Raw genomic sequence first — 24632 nt, 5'->3', positions numbered from 1 at the left:
GTTAAAATGAGTGGACTAGGGTGATGATTCAGTCAGTAAAATGTCTACCTCGAAGCATGAGCACCTGAATTCCATTTCTAGTACTCACATAAAACTGCAGTGTAGTGGCACAAGCTCGGGCCAGTCATTTTAGCTAATCAGTCTAGCCTAATCAATGAGTTTCAGACTAACAAGAGAACCTGTCCCAAATGAGGGGGCTAGACTGCTGGGGGATGACAAGTTGTTGTCTGTTATGAGCACACCTGCATACACCCACACTCATAAAATCATAAACACACAGAGAGAACTAGGTTCTGGTGTTGGCTCATGCATGTTTCAAGGATTTACTGAAATGTGCTGTGGTTTATCAATTGTCTTTTCATTTGAAAAATAAGGGTTTTCCTAAGCATCTAGGAAAGTCATTGCATGTTGTATCACGCGGATTGTTAATTCTTGCCTTTAGTAAAGATCTAATAATTATTCTCTTAAATGTCACAATTTGTTTTCTACTATATAGTTTAAAAACTTTTCTTTTAAATTTCAGTATAGTGTCCTAGACTTTTATAGATAGCATGAAAATTGTGTTTTCCAGTGGTTATTTCCAACATTTCTTTTAATATTCTGTAATTAAACATTTTAATTTCGAGACAGTGAAGGAAGCCATCGAAAACAGAAAGCTGGTGAAGATGTAAATGAACAAAGGGGCCATATTCCAGCCCCAGCAAGCAGCAAAACTTGGCAGCTTTGGCCACATGATTCTGGCTTTAGAGTCAACGATAGAAAAAGGGGGAGGTGGAATCTCTGAGACTAAGGAAAGCTTCAGAGGCCAGGCTTGTGTGGCAGGGGTGTCCCTGCATGGAGGCCCAGAGAGGCCACTGCATGAAGCTGTGAAGGGGAAGCCTGGGTTGCCTTGGAGACCCCAAAAGGTTAGAGATGCCAGAGCTGTAGGACACCTGTCAAGGAGAGCTGCTAACTGGGAATGGAATTAGCCTAAGAGAAAGAAGTGTATTGCAGTCAACAAAGCTGAAGGGAGTTGGAGATCTGACATCAGACATGAAGATGAAAAGTTTGAAGTTTGCCCAGCTGGTTTTTGGTCTTCTTTGGTCCAGTATTTCCTGTGTTCCCTTCCCTACATTTTGAAATGGTCATGTATATCCTGTGCCATTATATTTTGGAAGCATATGATGTTTTTTTATTTTGATTTTATAGGGGGTTACAGCTAAGAAATTGCATCCATCTCAGAAGAGACTCTTAAACATTGTTCAAACTGTGATGGACTATGGGGACTTTGAAGTTGGACAAATGTGTTTTGCATTATGATACGGCTACAATAGGAGCTAGGGAGTGGAATGTGGTGGCTTAAAAAACAATGGCCCCAGTAGCCTAGTGTTTTGAATGCTTGTCCATAGAGAGTGGCACTATTAGGAGGTCAAGATGAAGAACTCTCAGCTCCTTCTCCAGCACCATGTTGGCCTAGATGCTCCCATGCTTCTGGCCATGATGATGATGGACTGAGCTTCTGAAACTGTAAGCCAGCCCCAAATTAAATGTTTTCCTTTATAAGAAAAAAAAATTTTAATTTGACTGTGCAATACTAAGTACATCCAGTAATATACCTAGTTATAAATTAAGAAATACTAGATTGCTTTATACAAATGCATAATTGTTTAAATCATGTACAATGCTATATTTAATAGCAAATGTCCAGCACAGTTTACCACATACTTTATGTACCTAGTATTCTATTGTTGCTTTATTTGGGTTTTTGTTTTGTTTTGTTAGGTTTTCTTGAGACACAATCTCTCTATAAAGCTCTGGCTGCCCTGAAACTTACTATGTAGACTAGGCTGGCTTTGAACTCAGAGATCCACCTGTCTATACCTCCCAACTGCTGGGATTAAAGGAATGAGCCACTATGCCTGGTCTATTCTATATCTTAAAGAAAAAAAAATGAACAGCTTTCAATAACTTGAACTTTAGAAAGAAAGCCTTTAATTGGGATTTTCTTACCAAGTTATGATTTAATATTTATCAGATATGTAAATATACAAACAGTATATTTATATTGTAAATAGATGACCTTACAAAATTACAGCACACAGTAAATAAATCCCTTCCACATTTTATACAAACTACATGATTTTGATATACAAAGATTCTGTTTTTATTCCACTGACAATGTACAACCAAAACTATTTACAATGCATGGGAAAAAAAAATCAAAAACAAAAACATGTATATAAACCACAATTAAACATTCTGCTACTGGCAGCCACTATAGTTTAGGAGGTAGCTTTAATTAAACAAAATGAACAGAAGCCACATTTCCCAACTCATGTTCTAAAAATAATTTACATAAAATTCATCATATGCACAGTATATACAGTTTAATCAAACTGCAATCTACCTTAAGTTTTTGTTTAACCAGTATAACTAAGATGGCAGTGGGTTTGCTACTGACTTAACAGTGTTAAGTCCTCTTATAGAAACACATCAAAAGTCGATAGTAAGAATCAAGTAAATTAAAAAAATTTAAAGACATAGAACAAGCTATGACTCCCCCACTCCTAATATGTGTCTTGTTTAACCAAAGCACATAGCATCTGAGCTACTGGATGGTTTTGTTTTTTAAATTACAGTATGCAAAAAAGTATGGAAGTTCTCATACAACAGTTCACTAAGAATACACTTAAGTGCTTGTGTCATGATTACTATCACTTCCTTACAATTACAAAAGATGACTTGAGTTTGCTTCCTGTATAATCAGAATCATAGATAACTTCAACAAATTTGGAAATGTCAGAGCAACATTAGGGCGTGCCAGTTGGTGGGGACATTACTTAGAACCCTCAAACCCCTTGGACACTTTTAAAAGCTCAGTGTTACTCACTACTTCAGTCATCTCCACTAAACCCATATAGCAATTAGCCTTTTGCTTTGTCCTAGTACTGTGTAAAACACTGAGGGGGTTGGGGTGTCACTGTGAGTTCATCAGAGCAATGCATAATGAACAAAAACAAATGTTCTGCTATTAAAAAACAAATCTAACAGCTGTTAATATTGTCCTCAAAACATCTTCAGGTTTTAGATTTATAAATGATTTGAACAAAACCTTCGATTTATGGACATAGAGAACACATGAACGTAATGCATGTTTGAACTCTTCATAGCTCTAGCTGGGAAACAGTCCCTTTTTGGCCCTGAAGTAAATCATCCTGAGATTAATGATGAATCATTAGGTAAAATTAGCAAGACATTTCTTTAGTTTTATAAATTCACATTTTCACTTAAAATATATTAACAGCTGTCCTTTATTTTGTGCTTAATTCAGAAATAGTTTGAACTTTGCACCTGATGGATCAGAAAAAAAACCCTAATTTTATATTGCTATGCCATACATCAAGTCATTTTTAAAGTTGCATTTATTTCAAATATATCACACATTGCTGGGGCATCACAATTTTTTTCAACAATTTATAATTTAGGCACCCATTCTTCACAGATGTCTGATTTGAGAAATAAACTGCTACCTTCCTCCTCGTCTCCATGACACCAGGAAGTGATTACACAAGTCCTTCCCAGATGAAAGGTCAAAAGACAGACAGCTCACTGTTGAGCACTATGATTTGGTTGATGGGGAAAACAGTTACAGACACGAGTTCAGTCTCTGACTCTTGGTAGATTATAAGCATAGCGCACCAGAGGGAATCCTCGACTCTGGTAGAAGCAGGCTCGTCCACAGGCCTGTACCTGGTCAGAGCTGTCTGAGACAAAGGAATCTTCTTCATCTGCATAGTCAGAATGGGCCGACTGTGTGCCACAGTCAGACCAGTAGGCCTCTGGCCTCTGGCAAGAGGCCACTGTCAGTACAGGACAACTGTGTGATTTTATTAAGTGTTTGCATGATACTGGTTTTGTCAAAAGAAATGACTCACAGCAGTCACAGACAGTCAGGTTACCCTGCAGGTGGGAATACATGCCACAGTCATAGTAGAAATCCTGTTCCCCACAACCACTTTGGCTGCTGATGGAAACTGAAACAGATCCATGTTTCCTGGTAACACGCCGCTTCAGTAGCTTCCAGTCTTCTTTAAACTTTGGGTTGAAGAAAACGTACAGGACTGGATTCAGGCAAGCAGGCAATGGGAAGAATATCAGTGTAACAGACTTCATTATCTCGGGGCTGATAGAGATTGCCGTGATCAGTGGTGCAAATGAGAAAAATGCAACAGGGCAGAAGAAGATGCAGTTTGTGAAGATGAGCCAAGCAACATGCTTAATCATGCTAGACTGTGAGTTTTCTGACAGGTCTTCTTTCTCTAAGTTGCAGTACAGTTTAGTGTAGATAATGGCCATTAATAAAAATGCTAGTGAGTTTAACAGCACTAAGGTCACAGTGAATCCTAACGACGGTGTTTCTCCTGTAGGAAACGGCAAGCACAAGGGTGATGCAGAATATTGCTCTCCATGAAAAAGGGGGAAGCAGCCTGCTACTGCAGCACCCAGCAAAGCTAGGAGGGCAGCCACCTGGAACTGTCTGAGGTGACTGCTTTTCCCGTTTTTCATTATATCCTTGGCAAACACACTTCTTTCCACAGCTGCCAGTGTTAATAGGAAGACGGCACTCTCTGAGGAGAAGACTGCCAGAGACCCAGCTACCTTGCAGCCACTGCCAGTTTCCCACCAAATGCCAAATTCGGCAAATCGGCCCCAGGACACAGCATCAAGAAAAGTAAGGATGCCAGTATAGATGCCCATAAGTAAGTTAGACACAGAAATCAAGCCTATGAAGAGTTTGGAGGCAGGCAATGATGAACTAGATGCAAACACTGTTAAAATGACAAGCAGGTTGAAAAACAAGGCGACCAGGAAAATGAACCACACTGTAAGGCGAATCATCCAGCTTCCCAGTAAATATTCACAGGGCTTAAAAGCACCTAGAAATTAAAAAGAAAGGGTACAATGAAACACATTTAGAGAACACTGTGGATCTTATGGTCTGGCTTAGCAATTAAATCTAGAATAAGCCTGCAGATTGAAAGATTACTACTTCTAAGATATTTTGGTCACAGACTAGTTTATTTAAAAAAAATAAACTGCCCTAAAGTTTTGAAATTAAATATTTGGAGGTAACTGAAATAAAATTTCACTTTATGTAAAATTAATATACAGAGCACAGCTCGTGTACACACACACACACACACACACACACACACACACACACACACACACTATATTGGTATATAAAAGTATAAAAGGTAGTGCGTCCAAATGCTACAATCTGCAATCAGATGTCTTGTATCTTACCATTCTTCCGCTTAGACCTCTACAGACACATTCCATCCTATCCTTTGTGGCTAAATAATGCCTATTTCATAGAGATGTACAGCTTACAAAGAATTACATGTTTAATCTATTTAAGCAGCTACCACGTATATTGTTAAACTTCAGTAAATACTAACTCCCCTCTTTTGCTAGTACACATATTTTATAAACACATTTGTATCCATTTTTCAAAAGCAACCTGAGGAGGCAGGTTAAGATAGGTACAGTTAACCTGGTCTTCAAAGAAACTGATATTTGAAAATCTTTAAATGATGTGACAGATTACTTTCTAAGTTAATATAGCTGTATATGTAAACCACACAGATATTAACTATTTATAACTAAGTTTGGTATAAAAACAGTATATATATACATATATATACATACATATATGTCAAAACAAAACTGTATTTCAGTGTTCAATGAACTGAAATCAATCTTTCTTTCTTTCTTTCTTTCTTTCTTTCTTTCTTTCTTTCTTTCTTTCTTTCTTTCTTTCTAAGACAGGCTCTTCCTATGCCGGGGCTGTCCTGGAATTTGCTGCGTAGATCAAGCTAGACTTGAACTCACAGAGCTCACCCTCCACCCTGCTTCTGCTTCCCTAAAGCTGGAATTAAAGGTATAAGCCATTTTTTCTGGCTAAACTATTTATCTTATTAATTTTCACATGCTAGTTATATCACAATGAGTATTTTGTTAAAAATTTTAAATAAAAAATTTGGCTATGAAGCAGAAGAAAAAGTATGTATTGTAGCTGATTAAAGGCATATTTTATTTTCCTTAGCAGTCATAAAAATTTATATATTCAATAAAGTATCTAATTTTTGTAAGTTTTATTTATTTATTTATTTATTTTGCCGTTAGAGGGTATGCATGCATGTATGGAGGTCAGAGGTCAAATGTCAGACTTGAATCTCTCCTTCCACCATGTATGTTCTGGAGACAGAACTCAGGACATCAGGCTTGGCAATAAGTGCCCTTACCCCCTTGAGACATTTCACCAGTTCCATCTTAAATCATATAAGTCAACTCTACAGTTTTTGATTTCCACATGGCATAAACTTTTGAAATTGTTTTGTACTACCCTTGGGAAGTTCTACAAGAAAGCACTTTATTACCTTTAGTTCTGAGCCAGAACTCAGGCCTTTTTAAAAGGGCAGAGCTGGGAAGATAACATACATCTTTAATCCTGCACTCTGGAGGCAGAGGCAGATGATTTCTGAGTTGGAGGCCAGTCTGGTCTACATAGAGAGTTCCAGGCAAACCAAAGATATATAGTGAAAAGTGAAAGCCTATCTCAAAGAAAACAAACAGTATCCCCCACCCTAACACACAAACACACACACACACACACACATACACATACACACACACACACACACACACACACAGAAACAATACAAAGCTGAAGAAAAGTCTTCTGGCAAGAACAACATCCTTTGGGAATTGTTTCTCATATGGGTGGAGCCACTTTCCTAACAATTAGACTGTCTTTGGAAGCCTATAGCTTCCTGCAGAAGACATTTCATTCTACAGAAGGATGGATTCTACACCAGACTGCTTCTGTCTTAGCTTATCCATCAGTATGTGTTTCTGTACCTCAGCTGGGGAGAAATCCATCTTTTTGGTAGATTAGGAAGAATATGCCATTATAATCACAACCAAATACGTGACATCAATTTAATAACTTTCTCAGAATGAATAAGATTTTTTTTTTTTAAAGGCAAACATTTAGGAGCTAGGGAGATAGCCCAGCTGGTAGAGCGCCTGCTGCACAGGACTGTGGACCAGAGCTTGGGTCACCAACAACCTCATAAAAGCCTGACATAAAGCCATGGTCTCCAGCACTGGAGGAAATGGGGGTAGATAGCTGGTCCACTGGCCAGATGGTCTAGCCAAATCAATGCATCCCAGGTTTAGTAAGAGACCCTGACTCAAAAAATGTGAGGAGAGCAAATTAAAGACACCTGACATTGACCTCTGGCCTGCACATACATATAGGTTGCACACACCCACATGAGCACATCCCTGCTGAACTCCACAGTGATGTACAGAACTGGCTTTTACAAGAACAGTAGGCTAAGTTTAAAAAATGGCTCTTTTGAGTCACCTAATAATCCCTCCCCTACTGTAGAAACCACACCCATCCCAGGACATTTTAGGTCTATTTACCCAATGTTACTTAAGGTGTGAAAGTACAGCCAAGTAGGTTGGGCACTACCTGTTGAAGGTGTACAGTGGATAATTATTTGGCTATGTTCTTCATTTTCAGCAGTGCTGGTGACATTTGCTGCATCTGTAGCACCTAAATATAAAATAAAGCACATTGAATTTAAATGGTACACAGTTCAAAAGGAAGAACTAATTCCCCTACATGATGTCTTCTATGTTACTAGTGCAAGATTAGCTTATTTGAGGCTTGATAACATTAAACATGGTAAAAAGTATTGGGGGAAGGGGCCAGGGGTAATGGGGAGGGCATATGAACAAGATAAATTTTATACATGTATGAAATTGTCAAAGAATGTATGAAATATTGTTTTTTTTCATGCAGGTAACACAGTAAATGCTAATTTCCTTACAGATTTGTACTGAGCCCTTTCCAACTGATTATAACCCAGACAGGTTGATTGATGCCTTAGGTAGTTCTCTACTAGAATAGACACACTTACCTTTCTCTTTTGTCACACTGTAGTCTTGGGGGCTGTTATCTTCTGTATTTAAATTTGCGTAAGAGTCACACCCCCAAAATGCACAACACTGATAAGCATATGGTACAGATAGAGACCTGGGGAAAGAATTGTAAAACACACACTGAATACCAGATCTGCAGACAGGACTTGGTTCTGCAGAAGTCCCCTGTGTATCCTCGCCACCAGTTCCCTCAGAGTTCTGATAAACCTCATGAACACAGCTGACATTTCCCCCTTTTATGAGTTGTTTCTTAATAACTAATGCAAATCAAGACATGTTAAAATTGCATAACCATGTATCAATTTAAAGGAAATATCTCAGTGATCCTTTTATACATGTCTGAACCAAACATAGTATCATAGGAAATGGATAGTTTATTTAAAATCAATACCTAAGGTCATCTGTAACTCTACATCACCCGTCAGCTTTGCTTTGCTCTGTTTGTACAAGAATATGCTCAAGCACTTTATCTGCTGCATTTGATGAACCCCTACAAATCAGCAGTCTCTTGGACATGTGATGGCACTGTGCCAACTTCCTGTCAGTTCACACTTAGGACATTTCCAGTATCTGCTGCTAATGACAAGTCCATTAAAAAAAAATTCTGACAAACATCTTTCTGAGAATGTCCAGAGCTTAATCCATGCCCTTGACATCTATGGGATAGTGCTCATGTTCTATTTTGATCTAATTTGTAAGGATAGAGATAGAAAATACTCCTAACTTACAACCTGCAAGAAAAATCTGGAAACCACATGGGAAGAAAATAATAGGTTGGAGCCTACCAGAAAGGAAGAGTAACAGAAAGGAAGAGTAGACAAAAACACACCTGAGATTAGCAAAGTCTCTGGCTGCCAAGGCGACTTTCAGCTTGGAGTTACCCACAAGTTTTAGTTGATTGAGCCCATTCAGGCCTTCCGTAGGAAATGAAGTTAATTCATTGAAACTCACATCCCTAAAATGTGAAAGACATTCCAAGTAAACTCTCTAAGATACAAATCACATGCAAATATCTTTATCAGGATGCCAAGATGACTCAGCTGGTAAAAGGCACTTTGAAACCTGAAAATCTGTGTTCAATCCCCAGAAACCACACAGTAGAAATAGAGAACCCACTCCCAAAGATGTCTTTTAACCTCCACATACACACTGTGGCACATGCAAAATGTGCATGCATACACACATACACACACACACACTGAATAAATATAAGATATAAAAAGGAAAATCTGTATTAGCATCATAAATATTAGATATTTATGATTATATAATTTTATCTTATATGTGTATAATATTAGAAAATATTAGGTATATTTTAGATAAGTAAAATGAAGCTTAGGTGTGTTAAAAAGATAGATCTAGCACAGGTCTTGACAACTGAGAAGCTATTATTATATCATCATAGCCTAGCATTTATCCAAGGAAAGAACTAAATAAATATTTTGAGCTGACTACAGGTTTTGTAGACTGTTTACTGCTTCTCGGGGCTACTGCCCACTGCCATCCATTTACTTACAGGTTAGTAATTGTCCCAAGCTTCGCAAAAGCTCCACTGTGAATTTCATGGATCAGGTTTCTGCTCAGATCTCTACAATCACAAAAACAACATGTTAATTATTTCACAAAACACTCAAAACTCCAGTCAGACTACAACTTACAATCCCAGGAAGTAATACAATATCCCTTAACCAAGACCTTCCATCTTGTCCAACAACGTTTTTCAAATGTTTACAGTCACTGCCTGTCTTTTACAACAGTTTTCTTAGAATCTGTTCCCTGTAGCAGTAATCATAGCTGGCATCTCTTTCAAACCAGTTGTGAATTTTCTCAACTTTATCTTCTGGTACCAGTTCCAAAATAGCTACAATATGATATTGCCTTTGAAACTATTAACCAAGGCAGGAAAAAACCTGTCCTGACAAGTTTTTAAAACAAAAAGAGGTTGGGGTGCGGCTTCATATTGTTTGCCTTTTCAAAGTTTAGTTGTAAGGCCCCAAGAGAAGACAAATAATCAATAAGCAAACAAGAGTATTCCAAAGGGCCTCCACTATCTTCCCCACAGCAGGAAATAAAACTCCTATCAATGCTAGGGCTAGCCCTACTTTACAGAACACACCTTGACAAATTCTGATACCATAGCATCACAAACCAGAGAAACAGTGTCAGATTTAAATTGGTCCTTAATGTTAATTAAAAGATGGGTAAATTAATAACACAAACTCAAGAAATGACCAGCTTTTAGTTGTCATTTATCAGTGCTCTAAACTGATGGTAGACAGGAACTGGCCCCTCCCCTGAAGAATGAACTTGGAGCCTTATGACAGATACATGAAGCCAAAACTCCAGCCTGTTTTATTTCTTAAAAAGACCCACTAGAAAAGCAGACCCAGTCAATGTAATTTCTCCTGTGTCAATTTTTCAAACATTTTTTTACACTTAAAAATTGTGTGTATTAGCTGGGCAGTGGTGGCGCACGCCTTTAATCCCAGCACTTGGGAGGCAGAGGCAGGTGGATCTCTGAGTTAGAGGCCAGCCTGGTCTACAGTGTGAGTTCCAGGACAGTCAGGGCTACACAGAGAAACCCTGTCTCGGAAAAAAAAAACAAAAACAAAAACAAAAACAAAAAAAAGTGTGTATTATATTTTCTGTACTTAGTCATTTCCACATTCCCAGGCTTAGTAGACTACCAGGCACAACAAATGTGCATTCAAACATTAGTGTTTTAAACGCATACACCTGCTTCAAATGAAGTATATTTGACAAAACAGGTGCTCCAGAGCAGGGCCAGCAAACTTTCCTTTGTAGAAAGCCAAAGAGTAGATCTTTTCACCTTCTGGATCACATGGCTTCTTCTGCTACTGATCAACTGTACCACAGCATGAGAAACACTGCTTAAATCAACATTTCAACATGAGGCCTGGCTGTGTTGCCACAATGTTCATAACTATTGGAGGCAGGCTGCAGTCAGCATATGGGCTTGGGTCAGCCTACCCTTGTTCTAATGAAGCACCAAACCTCGCTGTAACTTGAAATCAACTAAGTTTTTTCTTTGAAATGATAATCATGTCATTGGCTGAGGACCAATATCAACGAGCTATGACGTACCAAAAGTAGATTCTTTATGAAGTATCACAAGGTAAAGGCTAAACGATGTTTATAAAATGTCAATCATTTTTAAAGTGTTGTTAGTAACATGAAAATTGTGACAGTTTTATCAACTTGACACAATATGGAATCACTTCAGAAGGGAGTCTCAATGAGGGATTGTTTAGACCAGGTCAGCTTGTGGGTGTATTCACAGGGGATTCCCTTGGTTAGAGTGATTGAGGTGTAAAGACCCATCCATTGTGGATGGCACCATTTCCTAATTAGAGGATCCTGGACTGTATCAAGTGGAGAAGGCTAGCCTTTTGGCATTCATTAACGTCTGTCTGCCTTGGATTGTGGAAGGAATGCAACCAGCCTCTTTCAGACCCTGACACTCTGACATTCCTGCAGTAACCATAACCTGGAACTGTGAGCCAAACCAACCCATTTTCCCTTAAGTTGCTTTTGTCAGGGTATTTTATCATAGCAAGAAGAAACCTAAGATAATCATGATATGTAAATTTAGAGCTTGAAAAATCTTTTGTCTTTAACAGTCATAAACAAACTTACAGAATCCTTAGGGATGTTAGGCCTTGAAAAGTATTTTCCTTTATTAGGTAGATCTGATTACGCTGCAGTGAACTTAAAAAAAAAAAAAAAAAAGATGGGAGAATAGAGGGAGGTTAGAGAGAAATTAATAAATACTTTTTTGGAGAAAAAGAAGGAAAAATTATATTTTGAAAAATAATATTCTGGGTTTTTTCTAATTTTACATTTTTATATGTAACATAGATCTTGTTATAAGTAAAAACTGTAATATATCTATAAAATTAAAAGGTTAAACTAGCTGATATTCTGTCTGAAGTTATACTGGGAGTTTAACTGGTACCGTATGTAAATTCCCACCAGTCTTACTCAGAAGTGACAGAAGAAAAATGACATAGTGAGGGAAGCTTTAAAACCAGGCATAAAATGTAGCATAGGGAGGAGAGGGAAAGCATAGGAGGAAGAGGAGGAAAGGAGGCGGGGAGAGGATAAGGTGGAGGGGAGGAGGAGGCAGTAGAGAGGACAGGAGGAGAGGGGAGAAGAAGGGAAAGGGGGAGTAGAAAAGAGAAAGAGAAAGTGAAAAAATAGAGGAGAAGAGAAAATAGAAAAGTATTAATATCCCCTCTCATATCTGGACCAGGTTCCTCTTGAGCTGCCCTGGCTCTCTGTCGTATGAAATTCTAGTATACTCATATCTATTTCTTTCAATAGCCAGAATACATTTTTCTGTTTTCTGATATAACTACCCTCCCTTACAGCATATGATAGAATGTCTAATAGACAGAAGCCTAATAATATTCCTTGTAAACAGCAAAAATTGTTAGAGACAGCAGAATTAGTTCTGTGTCTAAGAACATATCCTCTATTGACATTACAGAGCTAATGAACCAGGAAAAAAATCTAAAACCACATTAAAACAGTTCCATAACAAAAACATAAAGATTGAATTAAATTCATTTCAAGGCACATTTTGCAGATAATAGAAAAACTTCACATTGTTACAAATCATGAAAGAACTGCTCACTGCACTAACACATCAGATACAGGACATTTTATTTACAGGAACATTTGACTATATGAACTTCTGATTTCTTGCAATCATTATTGGAAATGATCAGTGAACTAACACCAACAACACACCACTGAAAATACAGAGTAAGTCAAAGGCCAACTTACATTTCTTCCAATGCACGACAACCATTAAAACTCGGAAGGTCTCTTATATTGTTATAAGATAAGTCCCTAAAAACAACAGAACAACATAATCTCATTATTCAAATACTATATTAAAAGTGCTGTGCCTAGAAGCACTGAAAGCAGCACTAAGGTCTTCCAAAGAGATCAGCTAAGCAAGAAAAGCAAGTTTTAGTTTCCGTAATGCTGTAGAACTCCAGAACAGAACTGAGATATATGAAGTTAAAGTACACAGTGTTGAGTGTAGACCATTTTTAATATGCTAAAATACATTAAGTTCTGCAACATATATAAACTATAATAAGATGTACATGAAATCTGTGTTGATTAGTAAAGTTACAGATTTTTAGAAAACTTACTTTTTCCAATACATTTTATGTAATATATTATGTTGTTGTTTAATTAAAATGCTTATGTATGTCACTGGGCTTTTCCCTCAATCACAGTTATCATGTTTATGTTAGAAAATCTATTGTAATATGTAATTACTCAGTCAATCTGTCATTTATTTTGTTACTAACTCCTTTAAGTACTTAACACATCAGTATCTAATTGTTCTGGTGAGAGGTCACTTTTAACTTCTAAATCAGCTTACAAATTTTAGAAAGTTGCAAGTAGTTCATAGTTGATTCAGGAAAGCAAAGCTTCAGGATCTGCTTACTTATGAATGACACACAAAAAAAGGTTGGGGCAGAGGGGATGATGCCCAAGTGGAAACCAGATTAACAACTAACTAGTCTCTTGGTATATTCTGCACCAAATCAAGTAACAAAATGATTAACACAATCCTAAAGCCAAATTCAGATACTCCCTATCCCTTAAAGTAGTAATCTTATTTACATGAAAGAAACAAATAACCAAACCTCAAACCACCTTATGAACATAGTTCATTCAGAACATAAGAACATAAAGTGCACAAAAGAAAGGAGAGAATAACCCAACTTACAGAGTCCTCAGCATCTTTTGGTTTTGGCACAGATCGTCAGGTATGCTGCTTATTTTTGTCCCTGTCAAGGTTCTGTGGGGAAAAAAAATTGTTCATTTAAGAGACAGTTCAAGTTGGGATAGTAAACAAAACATTCCTCTCATATACCGTAAGTGAATGACTGGCTGCACATTAGTGCACACGTGCCTGTGCATTCCCCACCCCTGCCTATCTACCAACTAAAGGTAGGCACACGGGAGGGAACTAACTCTCAAAACTTCATCTTCACAGTAATGAAAAAGAGCTGTGGCATAAGGTGGTAGCAATGTCCAGGAACGGCTTGATTTCCTATAACTTGTCAACTTTTCTCGAAAACAACACATTTAAAACCACCCCAGAAGCCTAATGCAAATTGTTTCTACTTTTCTTTCTGAGCCAGTTCAGCATTAAGAAACATTCCTATTCTCCCTGCTTCTTTTCCCATTTGGAGTCAATCACCAGTTCTAGTTATTTCTTCTAATGTGGCTAGTATCTGACACTTTCTCTCCTTTTTTCTGCCATGCAGATCAAGGGTGAAATATTTCAAGATTTCAAAAAGCAGAAAAGGATCTGATCCTGCCCTCTATCCCAGAGGAACTCAAAAATGGGCTGAATGCCTTGAGCACAAGGGGTTGGTATGTGTAGTCCCTGGCTTTGACCATGACCTCAGTTCTGCATCTTAATCTCTTTACTGTAATCTCCTTACACTAACTGGTCCAATACTCTCAACCTGCACAAACTACTTTAATTGAAACTCTTTTCTCAGTTCTTACCAACTTCTTTTCTTCTTAGCATACATGAAAATCTTAACATATACATAGCACACCATATTAAGCACATCATATTAAGCCATGAAGACAATGGCCCTGGCCTACTCCAGACCCAAGCTGGCTATCTAAAGGGCTGAAATAAGATCTCAGATCCCATAGACCACTCACTAGGAATCTTTCCTATAGCCAAATGTGCAGGGGTTAAAGAGTTGATCATTTTAAAATCTTGTCTCAAATAATTTCCCAAATATCTTCAGCCCACATCCCCATTCTGTTATAAACATGGGATTCTTATCATCTCTATGCCACCTTGATATATTTTTGGTATTACTAGTCTTATTAAATCTTGCCTTTCTAAGTGAAACTCTCAATCCTGAGAAACTTGACATTATACAGTTTGGAAATATTGTATCCCCTCCATGAAGGCTTTTTGATTATATAGATCCTTTGGTCCTGCTTTTGAATATCTGAAGTTCTGCTTCTAACTAGCCATTTAGTTATTATCTTCTATTCTCAGTAACCTTTTCAGACCTGTCTATGTTGGAAGTTGCACTCTGCCTGAGCTAAATGACCTCAAGCCTAATACACTCATCTCCACGTCTGATAGTTACAAAAGGATTTTTAAAAATGGCCATAAATCCATTGCTAAAAAGCACTGGCACTCAGCTAGCACACTGGACTGCAATATTGTCTTTACATGACCCTTTGTTAAAGTATCACACATACAGACTCTCCAGATGGACAGTTCCGGTCAGATTGGGGAACCACTGCACCAGGCTTGCACCACGAATGACTCTAAGAAATTGGGGAGAAGAAATTAATTTAAAACAAACTTTTTCTTATATGATATTTTCATTTTTAACCTTAAATTATAACATTATAACCAAATATTACTGGTTTCATCTTTTTAAGGTTCTTGAAAATGTGATGTTTTGGTCAAGTATTCACATAAACAAGAATTACTGTAAATTGTTAAGAGTTATCCTTTGAAATGTCACATAAACAGCAGGGAAAGGATACTTGTTTTCTTAAAGCTACAATGATATTAATTCATGTTTTTGATTTAACAAGCTGCATAAACATTGAGGTATATTTTTGAACTTGCATAATACTTACAAGGAATGCAGATCAGACAGGTTGTGAAATGCTGAGTTCCCCACAAAAGATAGAGGATTATCATACAAATGGCTGTGAAAATATCCAAAAAAGGCAATGCTTTCATATGCTTACAAGATTAAATCCATGTTCCCAGTGTTCATACATTAAAAATCCAGAGGCTTTTTTTTTTAACTTTTGATGCAGATGTCTGGCATTTGTAGACATAACTGCATGTGATTATATATTCAAAGAAACTTTAAAAAATACATACATAGTTCTTAACAGCGGATTTCCACCAAATGCTCCATCAGGGATAACAGAAATAGAATTACTGTGAAATCCCCTAGAAAAATAGGAGGAAAACACTTTGAAACAAGTTAAAACCAGAAGAATGTCCACTGTTATTCAGCATTACATAAAACAGAACTGCTAATGATAACATTAAAAAAAAATCACTAAAACTGAGAAATCTGAATTTTGAATTCCATGTCATCTTGTACAGGATTTTACTTCATTCTTCTTAAACCCACTTCTTAGCCTGGTATATTATTTGTCCCCCATAGCTTCATCATCAAAGATAACATGAAAATCTATGTTGAAATAAGCTTCAAATCTCTATCATAGACGCCTGTATTTTACCTCTACAATGAGCTTTCAACTCATGACACAATCTCTGTTGTGCCAATATATACATTCATAGCTTCACTCCAGACAAACCCAGGTTCCAGAGGTTCCCTCATCCCCTTCACATATTTAAATTTCCCACACTTTAGGTCGGGTCACATTCCTTTCTTTTGGTGATGTAACTCCCAAAGGTCCCAGGCTTCTGGGAGATCTTTTTGTGAGATGATTTGTCTTATTTATTCATACCTGATATCTATATGAAAACAGTTATCTGCCTATATTCATGTTATGCCCTTCTAGTGAAGCTAAGACTGCAAGCTCCTCCAGAAGGCTGTACTTCATGCCTTTTATTTGCAGTAGCATCTGACCCTGTTCAATAATCTATGCTTTTAACCATTTGTGCTGGTTAAAACAGTATGATTTGTGGACTGACTGTGTGTGTGTGTGTGTGTGTGTGTGTGTGTATTATAGGTATATGTGATGAGAAGAAGACGCTCCAAGATCTAATTACTAGAGTATTTAACGGTGAGTTCCAAGATGTAGAGCATAAAGAGAAAAAACAATACTCACAGCTCTTTAAGGCTGGGAAGGGCTTTAATAGCCTGAGGAAATTCATCCAAGTTATTATAATTCAAGTCCCTAGGGGGGAAAAAAAATGGGAGAAACTAAGCACAATGAATACTAGAAATCAAAATTCATAAGAAATCCTGGTCTAAGTACATGTTTAAATATCACAACCTATAGTTGGCAATATCTTTCTCCCAACTATATTGTCACTCAAAATCCTTATTTACAGATTTTTAGAGAACATTACATAGGAAAAGTTACTCTTTATGTTTTTAGATTAATATATTTACAAGCTTGTAGAACTCTCAGATCATATCAGATCATATGCCACTGAAGGATTAAACACATGAATCTTGTATAATTTCTTGGAAAATTTACTATCAAGTAGAATTTTTAAATATCCATGTTCGGTGGCTAGTATGAAACAGAGCCTTCCCAGGAAGTAGGAAGCAGCTCCCTGCAATTCTGGTATAAGATGTTGAAATGAGAAGGACCAGTGTTGTCTTCATCGAACTCATGAGTTATTGACAACAACGTTATATTCATTAGGGAGAGGTTCAGTCATAGTAGTCCCTAACAAAGCAGGGCTAGTTCCAAGAGTGTCTACAGTTTAGTTTCTCTTAACATAAAAAACTCGATGGCATATGGTTATAATGGCTGATTTTAGAACGAGAGAAAGGAAATCAAAAGCCCAGCTCCTTTGAAATCCAGCGTTTTCCTTTTCTTCACAGAAGGGAAAGTGACAAATAAAACCTAAAGTAACTGGGAAGAAGAAGAAACTTAATTTGAATATCATTTGGATTGTTTACACCAACTAGATTTATTTACTGCCTCATAAAATTTATACCTAGCAGGAAACCTGAGTTTAGAACTGTTTTCCTCCAATTTTAACTTTCAAATATCCACTTGTGTTTATTGTTTTGACAGGTAGATTAAGATTCTATAAAACCTGAAATCTTCTTAATAGTTCACATTTAGCTAGAAAATTCTGTTTATCAAAATACTACAGATCCTAAATATTTTCAATTAGGTCTCAACCATCCAAAGGAGAATTCTCCTAATCCATTTGCTGTATCATAGTGGTAAGCATCATGTCCAGTCAAAGAGCCAGAAGTTGTTTTTCAGCCAGTGGAAACACAACATCATGTAAATTTTTAAAACATTAAGGTGTTAGATTTCAGCATATGAAAGCAGACATGCTGTTCCACCCGATTTAAACAAGTAGCTAGGCTCCTGAACTCATGGAGAAAACCCAACAATAAGCAGGAAATTATCGCCAAAAGAACTGGTTTTTAGAAATGTCAAAGTTCCCAAATTTAACACAATTAACACTTTGGGGAAAGTATAAATCTTTGCAGGTGGAGCTGCTTTAATACATATGTGGGGAAAGAAAGGGCTTAAAGTTCACACTTATGTATCAGTTTGAATCATAAATTGAAATTGTTTTTCATGAGTGGGTTATTAGATAGTAAAAACTGAGTTGTTAAAGTAAACTAATAATGAGCTATACTTAATGTCTTTCCTTTATCTTCACTATGTTTAAGATTGCACTGTCCTAATCACAATGTGATTATATAAAATATAAATGTACTTACAAGGTTTCCAGGTTATCTAGTCCATCAAAACAGTGTTGACTGAGGCTTTTAATTTTATTGTTATGAAGATGCCTATGGGGGGGAAAAAGCACAAAAATGACATTCATATCTACCAAATAAAAATGCTATAGCTGCTTAATGTGTCTAAACTGATGTGGCTGAAAGCAATGTTAGAGCCAAGTATTTCCACACTCGACTACAGAAAGCTGGCGGGTACAGACTCGCTGAACATAGAACACTAACATTAGGGGAAATCCAATGCAGAAAATGGTGACACATTGAAGATTACTTGACTCTGGTTCATATGAAATAAAACTGTAGAGCAGCTCCCCCTTCATATGAAGCCTAGCATTGGCTGCGTTCTCTGAAGTGAGAAGGCAGATTTATGGAGCTTACATCACTTAGGATGGACATGGATCTAAAGAAAACAAGACTGCACTATGTCTCATGAAGTTTTGGAAAATGAAAGGCATAGAAAATCAAAAGCATTTTGAATAGAAAAAGTTGGAAAAATACAAAACATTCATGGAGAAATATGAAACATCTTATTTCTCTGAGCATTTCAAAACGGTTTCCCTTCTTTTAATATTGAATAAACATACTCATTGTTGGGACAAAAACAAAAGTTATATAAATGACCCAATTATTTTAAAAGGGTGGCTACTTGTTTTTTTAAAAACTCAACATTTACTACTAGATATTATTCAAGAAATCAGGATGTTTGATCTTATCAAAGGTACCTCCCCCAAATACTAATTGTCCAAAAGCAGGACCATTGGGGCCACTTTTATAGTAATTTGTCACACGAAACCCATTTTGCCCCCAAATTAACACAAATATACAGGAATAAAAGGGTTAACCACATACAGAACCACTAGGCTTGAAAGGTTGGTGAACGCAAAGTCTGGGATGGTTGAGATGTTGTTGAGAGCCAAGGTCAGTGCCTGCAGGGTTGGCAGGTTGCTGAGGGGACGCACGGGCACTTCCGTCAAGCTGTTGTCATCCAGCCACAGATGCCGTAACTGAACAAGCCCTTCAAAACTGTCCTCTGGGACTGAGGTAATATGGTTGGCATCTAAGCGTCTGAGAAACACAAACATCCACAGTGAGTAAGAGTTCTACTGGATGGAGTCAAACCAAAGAACACAACTCCAGAGCTTCCAAACAGAAGGGAGCCATAAAACTAGCTGGACCAATGGAGGGAGGCCTATCCTTACTTAACTGTAATAGAATCCTGAACAACAACAACAAATCTAAAATTCTTCCAAGGCCAGACATTATAGTTCCTTCCTGGCTAACTTCATTGCAGAAAGACACACTTAAAAGAAAACAAAGCTCAAGTTGGAAATTTATGTTTCAGAACATACACCTACCCAAGATACAGAAAATGGGCTCAGCACTTACTGTGTGCACTCAGTATTACAGTATCCAGTGTTACAATATAGGTGGTATTTGACACTGAATTTAACTGCTACTCTGATTTGATAACAAAAGGAAACATAAGAGTATATTTACAGTTTTTTAAATAGCAACAAACCCATTTAGGTAGATTCGCAGCTACCTTAGCAGATCAGCTAGAAAGTTTATTCAGAGTATTCATGGGAGGATTAACTCCTCCAATCAATGCTATTGTGCCTTCAAAGTTTCATCTTTTTCAGAAAATTCAGCAATTAGGGGGCACATTATTAACAGGATTATTTATGTTTAAGTATCTGTCTGAAAGCCTGGACACTAAATCCTAACTATTTCTTTCTGTTGCCACAACCAAGTATAATTGTATAATCGCTTTTCAATACAAAGACAGCCTGGTGTTATCGGGATGAGAAACTATATGAGCCAGGAAATCCCATCGTTCCTCATAATCTCTTGCTGATGGTTATCCATGCATTCCTGTCTCATAGTCTTGGGCCTCTCTGTGAAAACGAGGGAAGAGAAAAAACTGATAAAAACCCAGAATGACTTTTTGTTTTCTTTAAGAATTGGCACCTGACAACTTTAAAGTTCAAAAACTTCTGAGTTTTAGAGAGGTTTTTTTTTTTTTTTTTTTTTTTTAAATTCTGCACCAACTTCAGCCATTCCTGTAACTTCCAACTCCAGGGAACTGCTGGGCTCCCACTCCCAGCCCACTGAGTTTTCCTTCTTGGGGCAGATTAGCAAGGGCTCGTGATTCTGGATCTTTGTGTCCATCTAATGGACATTTTCTTCTGAGAGCAACAACACAGGAAAGAGATCTTAGGAAACCGAGTAGCTGCCTTACCGCTCCACTAGCCTTATAAACATCTCTGATTCATGCTCCTTGGCTTTCTAGAACTGACTCATGCAGAGCGACTAGTAGTTTCAACATAATAGACTGACAGTAGACTGGACGGGGAGCTGTTTAGCAGATCTGCTTTGATGAACAGATAAGAAAGTGTTCAAACACAGAAAGGAGTCACAACCTCCGGGAACCCATTCATGGTAAGAGACATTAAAAGTAATCAAATAGATTAACTACTCAGTGTAACTGAATTTCACTTGTAGATGATTTGACTAGCTGCAATTCATTCCACATTCAAACTGGCCATCTTGGAAGACACAAAGGGTGAAATGGTATGAGGCATTCTGTGGGTTGGAGATGCACAGACTAATAAATTATAAAGCAAAACAAAGTGCTCAAACAGTGCAGTGAAGTAAACAGTGGGGATAGCGGTAAAACTGATAGGCATGGAGGCAGCAGGAGCTATCTGAAATGTTCCTGGTCAAGAAAAGCACCTTTCAAACCAGAATATTTAATCTGGAGCCTAATGAATTAATTAGCAAGGGCCAGCAGAAGCAGCAGTTGAGCAGGAGGTGTTTTAGACAAATGTCAAGGACAACAGAAACAAATTTAGTAAGACCACATAGTTCCCAGAAGGGCATAGCAATGAGAGCGTGGGGAGACAAGGTGTGGAGGGGTCCAGGGACGCACACCTGTGACTCTAAACAGGGCTGGCATTACACAGGCCCCGTAGGCCAAGAAAAAAACTTGGATTGTATTTTGATTACAGAGTAAAATTCTCCCCCAGTTTCTCAGTGGCAAGACAGTTTAAAAGTTTAAGTTGCTTATTTTTATCATTGATGATAATTTGTATGTATATCTAATAATGCCAAAGGCACTTCTAAGTAAGCCAACAATACTCCACAAAAATCAAGTCTCCTCTGTAAAGCGTTTCATTAAATACAACAAAGACCACACTAAGCTACCTATTCCTTTTAAATGTGAATTTACTACTAGTGACACATATTCCTATGAATTGTCATATGCCATCAAGCAAGTGAATCTGAATGAAAAAAAACAATGAAATTATCTTCTACATGAAGGGGTAATCTAGTAAAACAGGCAAAGATGTGGGCTCTGCTAAACGTTTTTCCAAAATTAGAAAGGTGCACACAAATAGGAGTGCAAAGAAAAGACCTATAGACAAATGGACCCTGGAATACAAAATTAGATAAGTAAAAAGGACTTGTGAACTCAGATTTGTAGACTGTTGTAAAAAGGACTCCGGTTTAATCTTTATACTCAATCCACATGGACGTTAGTGACACACCTATAAGCATAAAGACTTACACTGAGATAAACACTTTAAGGAAAATCTTTAAATGTTGCATTGCATAACTTGGTGGTAGACCATTTGATGAGTATTTGAAAAGCTGAGTTCGGTCCCTAACACTACCACCAAAAGAGAGAAGTGAGGCTGTGTCCTAGTGGCCTACACTACTAACAACCATCTATAACTAACAGACCAAGTCATAGTGCAGTGAACTGCTATTCAAGATTCGAGGCAGCCTAGTATCTCACAAAGTGGCCATGTGAGCTTTTCCAACATGTTCTACTATCAAAACTCCATAGTGTATATATATTACTTTTTAAGTGCTAAAAAAAAAATTACCCTTTCTAAATGTTTAGCAATATATTAACCATATTTCATCTTGAAAATGTATATTATTATATCAATTGTGAGAAATGCATTTTTATACTAAAACTCACATCTTTTAATTTCTTGCCTTAAATAAAATTATAGTGACAAAATATTGCATGTAGTTCTATTAGGGGTCTGGCAGATTCTATACAGGTCTAACAACTTCTCTGACCACCTTGTAGGATCTAACCAATGCACATCAGTATTGGACAGTGTAGGATCTAACCAAAGCACATCAGTATTGGACAGTGTAGGATCTAACCAACGCACATCAGTCTGGGTCGGTGGCAGGCAGAACCCTGACTGGGACTGTTTAGATGATCATGTCTGTGGCCCTCCATTTAAACTTTAATCTTACTTCAGGATTCGAAAAATGGGACCTGTAGGCTCAGTGAATCTCTCTTTTCCTCTTCCCAATGCAGCTATGTTGAACAAATCTTTTTCTGCTTCCTACTATTAATTGGACTCTTATAATTGGATTATTAATGATGGCTGGTTGAATCTGGCTTGGGGCACAGTTTGTGGCCTCACACATTCCATAACTGTTCTAGTGTAAAAAAAAAATCTCAATTTGTTTATTGACCAATAAACAAATATTCTATGTAATCAAAAGCTCTCTTTTCTAATTTTGCAACAGGGCAAATATTACAGTTGAACTTTAAAGTACTGAAGAAATTAGGGATATTTAATCTTTAAGATTAATATTTAATATAATATTCAATATAAGCTTGATATAAAAAAGCTACCTCAGAGCTAATTCTGATTGCCATTTTAATATTCTTCTTAGATACAGAATGTGTGAGAGGTTGTTAAATTACCTTTTTATTGATACCTACAATTCACTCTGACTTTATAGTCACCATCAAGTATCTCAAACCCCTTCTGGTCAGTTTCAACGCCTAATGAACTTTGCTCCTTTTAAGGTCTATGGTGAAACCACAAGGAAATCTTTAACATAACTTGGGTCTAAAGATCAGATTTGAACACTGACTCAAGTGCTGATAAGGCTGTTTTACACCTGGGTAGAATTTCAACTATCGATAGCTCATTTGACCATAGCACCCACTGTGCTAACAAACCCAAGAACACTTCTCTCTTAAACAGAGGTCCTTCTACAGCTTGTTACATAGGAAAGCAGAGCAGAACTTCACACACGCACATGCATGGGGGAGTGGTAGGGGGATTGTGTGGGTTTTGTAGGCTTTCTATTCTTACAACAATCTGAGATAATTCAAGCACCTCGTGCACTGAGTGATGGGTGCACACTGAGCTTTGGTTAATTCATTGTTTTTGAGGGAGAAGCCTCCCATTTTTGTACCAACACCACTTCAATTCACCCATTTTACTAACAAATACCACATGTACTTCAAAGGTACTTGTTGGCCACAAATTAGAAACAATCTATTGAAATTTTCTTAGCAATTTTTCTGTCCTGAAGTTGAAAATGAGATTTTAGTCTTCTCTTTTTTGCCTTCAAACTAGGCAAAATAATTGGTCCTTTGATCATTAAGTCTATGAAAATAATGATTCAGTGTGAAGATCTTAAAAGTCAAACCAATTAACTGTAAAGTACCAAAAGAAAACAGTACCTATTTATGGTGCTCAATAGGTTCACATCTAGGAGTCAAATGGCTCTGCATCCTTAGATGCAAGAGAATAAAGACTCAGCCAAATATTTCTGTAAAAGCAGCTCATTCTAACTGATTTGTTTTAAAAACCAAATTCAGTCTCATGAGCAACAGATCCTGGTATTCCATAACTTGCCACTTTTGCAAAGTGAACTGCTTATTACACACAATCTTAACTTCTATTTGAACTAAAAATTAAATGGCTAATACCCTGGATATTCCTTGTTTGTGACAAGTATGAGTTAATGTTTAACTTTTACAACATGTGATTTATTAGCATGCTTTTGCTCTAACACTCACTTTACACTTACTACGAGGATATCTGCTAAGAAATTCAGATTAATTAGAATTCTGGAACAGGTTTGTCTGGTTTTGAATCCCCACTGTACCTTTACTAGCTATGTGCTGTTGGGCACGTTACTTAACATTCTCTCTACAGTCATTTGCTCATTACCTATCATGAACTCCAATGTAAGAAAAGCATTTAGAATCCATATAAAACCACATTCTTGGTATATAAAGAATGTAAAAAACAAAGTCCTATTTGGAAAAGCATTTAAAGTAAATGACATAGAAAAAATTCAAAAACAAAACCCAAAAACAAAAAACCTGGGAAAGGAGGC

At 37.2% G+C, this 24632-nt stretch overlaps 1 protein-coding gene across 1 annotated transcript in view; it reads right to left on the bottom strand.

Moving 5' to 3' along the window:
* Positions 1–1948: 1948 nt before the first annotated feature.
* Positions 1949–24632, bottom strand: part of Lgr4 (leucine rich repeat containing G protein-coupled receptor 4) — a 93447-nt gene continuing 70763 nt past the window's right edge. Inside the window, exons 5-18 of the mRNA XM_034494916.2 lie at positions 19311–19526; positions 18444–18515; positions 16852–16920; positions 15929–16000; positions 15676–15747; positions 15286–15354; positions 13772–13843; positions 12808–12873; positions 11656–11727; positions 9515–9586; positions 8828–8953; positions 7977–8092; positions 7526–7609; positions 1949–4916 (exon numbers count right to left, since the gene is read on the bottom strand). Of these exons, the coding sequence (XP_034350807.1) occupies positions 3640–4916; positions 7526–7609; positions 7977–8092; positions 8828–8953; positions 9515–9586; positions 11656–11727; positions 12808–12873; positions 13772–13843; positions 15286–15354; positions 15676–15747; positions 15929–16000; positions 16852–16920; positions 18444–18515; positions 19311–19526 (2455 nt within the window). The 3' untranslated portion in view covers positions 1949–3639. The remainder of the gene's footprint in view (positions 4917–7525; positions 7610–7976; positions 8093–8827; positions 8954–9514; positions 9587–11655; positions 11728–12807; positions 12874–13771; positions 13844–15285; positions 15355–15675; positions 15748–15928; positions 16001–16851; positions 16921–18443; positions 18516–19310; positions 19527–24632) is intronic.

Source organism: Arvicanthis niloticus, chromosome 2 (assembly GCF_011762505.2).
Source record: "Arvicanthis niloticus isolate mArvNil1 chromosome 2, mArvNil1.pat.X, whole genome shotgun sequence".
Lineage (NCBI taxonomy): Eukaryota > Metazoa > Chordata > Mammalia > Rodentia > Muridae > Arvicanthis > Arvicanthis niloticus.
Note: the sequence above shows the minus strand (reverse complement) of the source record. Positions and strands in the feature narration are given on the sequence as shown.